This window comes from Apium graveolens, chromosome 6 (assembly GCF_009905375.1).
Source record: "Apium graveolens cultivar Ventura chromosome 6, ASM990537v1, whole genome shotgun sequence".
Classification (NCBI taxonomy): Eukaryota; Viridiplantae; Streptophyta; class Magnoliopsida; order Apiales; family Apiaceae; genus Apium; species Apium graveolens.
In genome coordinates, this window is record NC_133652.1 from 75,351,476 (window position 1) to 75,357,539 (window position 6,064).

The following is a 6,064-nucleotide window of genomic DNA, read 5'->3' on the forward strand; positions in this document are numbered from 1 at the left end:
CTATTCAAATTTTTCTTCTTCTTGTGGATCGTTCGCTGACATGCCCAATTTCGATGAAGTGTCCATCGTCATCCAAGTGTCCTCTTCGTCGTCCGAATCATCTTTTTTCCTCCCTTGTTGTCTCTTTACCGCTTGATTCCAATCCTTTTTGCAAACACGTATCTTGACCACATCCGGTGCAAGATTTGATCTTTTCTCGTCCAATACTCTTCTACCTGTAGGGGTGAGCAACGGTCAGAACCGGACCGAACCAAACCGGAACCGAAAGAACCGAGAACCGAAATAGGAATATTTTAAGAACCGGACCGGACCCGTTTATATGTAAGAACCGAACCGGAACCTAACTGTAAATTTCGGTTCGGTTCTTAACCAAAAGAACCGATTTTATTTTTTATTTTTTATTTATTTATTTTTCATATTATTTTATAGTCTTACTTTTTAAATTTTGACTAGTTTTGATTATTTATTAAGGATAACTTAGTAAAAGAATATTTTTATTAGTGGTGGATCATTTTGAATTCGATTACTTTCTAATATTTAAGAAGAAAAATATTTATAAGAATATTCAAAACTCCATAAATGTTTAAAGAAACGAGTAATACAATAAAAATCATATTTTTCTTAAATTTTATTAAAGTATTATAAATAAGAAAACATAATACGTAATATATATACATATATTTATATATATTCTTGTATTTATTCATTTATATACAATTCGGTTCGGTTCTTACGGTTCTAGTATGTTAAGAACCGAACCAAACCAAGAACCGAAATTTCTAGAAAAACAAGAACCGAATCGGACCCGAATTAGTTAAGAACCGAACCGGAACCGCAAATTTTGATCGGTTCGGTTCGGTTCTCGGTTCCGAACCGGAAAATGCTTACTCCTATCTACCGGCACTAAAAGCAGACTCGGAAGTAATGGTAGAGGCGGGAACTACTAAAATGTCCCTTGCAATTTTAGCTAATACCGAAAATTGGTTCTCATGATTCATCCACCATGTTTAGTATTGAAAAATCCTCATCGAACTCATAGTTATATGAAAAAAAACTCTCTAAGCATGCTAAATGAAGTTTGAGGTGTAGATGTATTTTCGGGAATTCTACCCTTATGTTTTTTAGTTAGGATACCAAACAATGTGGGATTAAACCTACTAGACTGACTAGTCTTAGGTGGTATAATATTTTAAGTTCTAAGAGTATATAGATCTATAAGACGATGTAATAAGTCTAAACAATTTTGCACATAAAGCACGTGATTATATGAAACTCCTAATACTGAGTAATAATGTTCTAACATATTTTCTAAACCTTCTTTTCTAACACCGGGATCAATAAGACATACAACACCATAAATAAAAGGAAATTAGGTAAAATATTCTATCCACTTATTTGTCATATCAACAATAATTGCACCAGAACAATTATCTTTTTCATATGCTTTTAAAGTAGTACTAATATTAACACACTCAATAATAACAAGATGTACATTTGGCTCGTAAACGTAAGAAAATATCTTAGTACCACGTGCATAACAATCAAGCAAATCACATACCCTAATTGCCAAGTCCCAATCATTTTCGGTAATAAGTCTATCCTCCACTTGATTTCTTGGGTCGGAATTATATAACTTGATGATAACTACCTTATATTTAATTGCCTCGTATAGTAATTTATAAGTCGAACTCCATCTCGTGGGACAATCAATTCCCCACTTTTTGGGTATTAATCCGTTTTCTCTACACAAATTTTTATATTGTATCTTTAATGTGTGTGTGATACGTAAATACATAATTATTTTTCTAATAGGTGCTAAAAATTCGGTTATTTGTTAAATACCCTTTTGAGCCGATAAGTTGACAATGTGTGCACAACATCTAACATGCAAAAAAATAATGTCTAAAGTAGTAGGAATATCTTGTGCAATATAATAAATAGCTTTATCATTTTTCGAAGCATTATCTAAAGAAATAGTAAACACCTTGTGTTGCAAATTAAATTCGTTAATAGTTTCAACAATTCCCATCTTTATATTATAACCCGTGTGTGACTCGTCCATAACATCAAAGGCAATTATTCGTTTTTGTAAAAAATAATCAGAATCAATCCAATGCACGATAACACAAATATATGGCTCACCGCAACTCGAACTCCAACAATCACTAGTTAAAGAAACCATGCAATCATAATCACGGAAAAATTCAATTAATTGCGCACGTTGACTATAATATTGTTTTTATGTGTGACATTTAAGCGTGTTTCTAGGAATTCTTTTAAAAGCCGGGTTTATTGATTCTCTCATCATGTGTTCTAAATTCGGACTCTCACCGTGAGAAAAAGGCAACTCATCTAGTGTAACATAAGTAGCAAAAGATTCGATCATTTTATCTCTACTATAGTGGAAAGGCATACCTCCACCGGGAGACGATGTCACGAAACCACCAATTTGTGTTTGTTGCGGTGATTCTCCTCGTGCCGCTCCACTTTCGTGACTTTGTTTCGAGATTCCGTGATGTAATTTCAAGTGTCGATCAAGTGTACCGGTACCGGCCCCTTTAAAGTGAAGAAAAGGGGATTGATTTTTGCCACTTTGAATACAGAGCAAATAGAAGCATTTGAATTTGTTCGGATCTTCCGGTATTGCCTGTCTTGAAAAATAATTCCAAACGTGTGGGGAATGTCTCGTAGACGTACAAGAGGGCCCTGCAAAATTCGAACATATACAAAATTAATAATATACATCATTCGAAAATATACAAAATTAACAATATATATATATATATTAACAATATACATATTCGAACATGTACAAAATTAATGATATATATAAATTAACAATATACATATTCGAAGTCGAACATGTACAAAATTAACAGGAAGATGCTGATTCGAATAATAATACAAAAGCAAATCTTGGTTAATCAGACTTCAGTTTTTGTATGTTCCAGTTTGTCAGATTAAATTAATCACTATTCTCCTAGACTGTGCAAGATTAGTGTGCCAAATTTCCAATAATTTCAACAATTACTATGTACATAATTTACCTTACGAATTAAAAATGCAAAATTTTAATACACCAAAAAACATAAAAAAATGAAAATTCATATTATAATCAACATACAAAACATAAAACATACAGAATAAAATTCTATTATTGCATCTCGTACAAATTATCTTAATAAAATAATACAGAAAATTTTTAAAACACACAAAATTAAATTTAACGAAAACAAAAATATAAGAACGCGAAAATATGAACATAAAAACACAAAAAAATGAGGAAGAACTTTACCAGCTTCCGGTCGAGGAGGTCGCATAGAATTTGCTTGACTCGATCCATGAGAAGACATCGTACCCCTTCCTTCTTCCATTGTTTGAAAAGACTTGCCTGAAAAAATTGAAGTCGCCGGAATTTTTTATAGTGTTGCCGGATTTGTTCAAAAAAACCGTGTAACTTCGCCTGAATTTCTTTCCAACTCGTGAATTGTAATCGTAAACCTGTGAGTTTGAGTGAACAGAGAGCTTGAGTGAACAAAGAGAATTCAGGTGAGTGAGAGAGATTGAGAGATTGATTAAGAGTGAGACAGGGGGAGATTATTTATAGAGAATTCGAGTGCAGAAGAAAAGATGGAGATTGAGAGATTTGTGAGAGAGATTAACAGTCAGGGAGATTATTTATAGATGAAATCAGGTGAACGTTGTAGGTGTTGCAGACTTGCAGGTGAACGTTGGGGGAGAACAGACTTGCAGGTGAACGTTGGGAGAATATAACCGTTGTAAGCCGTTGGTGCGTGGCTGCACTCGCTGATTCGTGGGCCGAATAATTCGCCACGTGCCTGGCCGGTTCACGAATTACAGCACCTCTTGTTCGTTGGCGAGTTACACGGGCCGGTTACGTGTCGTGTCGGTCTTCCTACGAATTTTGAAAAGCTTATTCGTATTCGGTTCGTGTCTTCAGCCGGTTAGTACCGAATTATTAACCGGCACGCATCGAGCCGACTCAGACGAATATTTGGAGAGCCGGTTAACGTCCGTGCCGAGCTAAACCGGCCGTCTGGCCACCTCTAGTTACAAGATATGAATTATTTTTATATAGGTTGTGTGACTGAATTGGTAAACTCGTATATGAGATTATCCTGAAATATGGATAGGTAAGTATCAAATCCCTGGATTGCGCTCTGATAGGCAAGTTTAGATCCCCCCAGGTTAAGAAATACGTAATGATCGCAAGATCGCTTAGTTGCATGTGTGGTTGTTTGTGTCGCTGTGTGTTTATGTTATGTGATAATGATATCATTATGAAATGTTAATTTATTAGTTTCAAATTGAATTACATTTTGTTTATGATATATTTTGTTAACTTGTGACTTACATATCATGTTCTAAATATACTTACTGAGTATCTATTTACGCATTATATTATTCAATCCTAACCATTTCAGGTCAGAATATGTATAATTAAGAGAAAGGAACAGGAAAAGAGCAAGTTGGGTAGGAAACGCGTGTCAAGGGTGGACATAAAAAAATTGTGCACTTAAATTGTATAAATTAAAATTTTGTAAGATGTTTTAGAACTTTAAGAAGGCTAGCTTGTATTATTATGTAAGTTTGGATTTAATGTTATAAATGATGAGACAGATGTGTATAATTATATTTGAACTACGAGTGTGTTTTAATGGATTAGGCTTGACGGACCTCGGGTCGGGTTATTAAAAGTACCTCCCGGGTCAGGGCTTTCAAAGTGGAGGATCCAACACTCAGAATTTTGGCGACGATTCGGGTAGTCAGCCGATGCAGTATGAAGGTGGTAACTTTTATGTGGAACCGTCTCTAAGACGGCTTACGATGACGGGTGGAGAGTTTGCTCTCATTGATGAAGATATTGGAAAAGTTGATGTTGGATCAAGTAACAAAGATATCGAAGACTTAAGTTACTATGAGGATGAATCTTCTGAAGAACATGATGAATAAATGACATATATCTTGTGATTCATAGTGGACAGCATGTTTCGATGACACCTTGGTTTCAGAAGAAGGGATATACAGAGGTTGTAGTAAACAACCAAGTCGTCAGTAGCTTTGCTTTCAATTATGAAAGTGAAGGCTTAAATGTTTGGCAGATGTTAGGAACAAATAAAAGTTAATTAATAAAATGTGTCATGTTCATATTATCGCGGATCGGAGTTACAAAGTATGCAGAAGTAATCTTACACATTAATTGCCAAGTGTGTCATTCCGACTTGTCTGTGGCGTATGAGAGCTGCGTTTTGAAAGAGTCATGGCTGCTTGGAAATATCAAAGTGCACAGAGCATGATTGTACCGTTGAATGCCCGTTGCAGGATCACGGAAAATTTTCTACACGATTTATAGAGAAACTCGAAAACCCCATGTAAGTAAATTTCTTGTATTTAGAAATTATATGAACGTTATTTATATGTACTAAAGAGTAAAGTGCAATTTGTGTACTCGCACTTTGGGCGTCAGATCACTTGCAATACATCAATTCAAAAACTATCACTTGTTATACCGAACTTCTAAATTTTTTACAATGTGTGTACGACCTTCAAATATAGCCAACTCCATTAAATTTTCAAGGGTATTTCAGTCTTTTTATCATCATCTTCTTCCTCAAATCTATTCTCAGCATTGTTGAAACTTTTGAGAAATTAAAATTTGAATAACTCCTTAATTTCTTAACAAAATCAAGTGATTCAATTTGTAATGTAATCATCTTTTTCTTCTCTCCAAATTGATATTGATTTTCACGATTAATATAATGACATCGAAAACACGACAAAGGCTATCCACTGAGTCCTAAATTCAATATTGACAGTGAAAATTAAGATGAATTTGTAAAGAAGGAAAAGAGGATTACAATGCAACTTGAATCAATTGTACTCGTCAAGAAATGAATGAGATATTCAAACTGTAATTTCTTGAAAATCATAACAATAGGGAAAATAGGTTTAAGGAAGAAGGCGATGAAAAAAGACTGAAATGTCCTTGAAATAATTTACAAAATTAACCAAATTTGACGGGAGCATACATACAGTAGAACCT

The 6,064-nt window shown here is 34.3% G+C and overlaps 1 protein-coding gene across 1 annotated transcript; it reads right to left on the reverse strand.

Moving 5' to 3' along the window:
- On the reverse strand, positions 1 to 3,630 carry LOC141665245 (uncharacterized). The gene is made up of 3 exons (XM_074471224.1): positions 3,296 to 3,630; positions 2,416 to 2,706; positions 1 to 215 (listed from the first exon to the last, which is right to left on the reverse strand). The coding sequence occupies exons 1-3, from the start codon at positions 3,372 to 3,374 to the stop codon at positions 1 to 3; spliced, it is 585 nt and encodes a 194-aa protein (XP_074327325.1). The 5' UTR covers positions 3,375 to 3,630.
- Positions 3,631 to 6,064: the final 2,434 nt, after the last annotated feature.

Coding starts and splice junctions, on each gene's coding strand:
- LOC141665245 (XM_074471224.1), bottom strand. CDS start 3,374: ATGGAAGAAGGAAGGGGTACGATGTCTTCTCATGGATCGAGTCAAGCA. Junction 2,707..3,295: donor ACCTCCTCGACCGGAAGCTG/GTAAAGTTCTTC, acceptor CGAATTTTGCAG/GGCCCTCTTGTACGTCTACG. Junction 216..2,415: donor GACATCGTCTCCCGGTGGAG/GTATGCCTTTCC, acceptor TCACCCCTACAG/GTAGAAGAGTATTGGACGAG.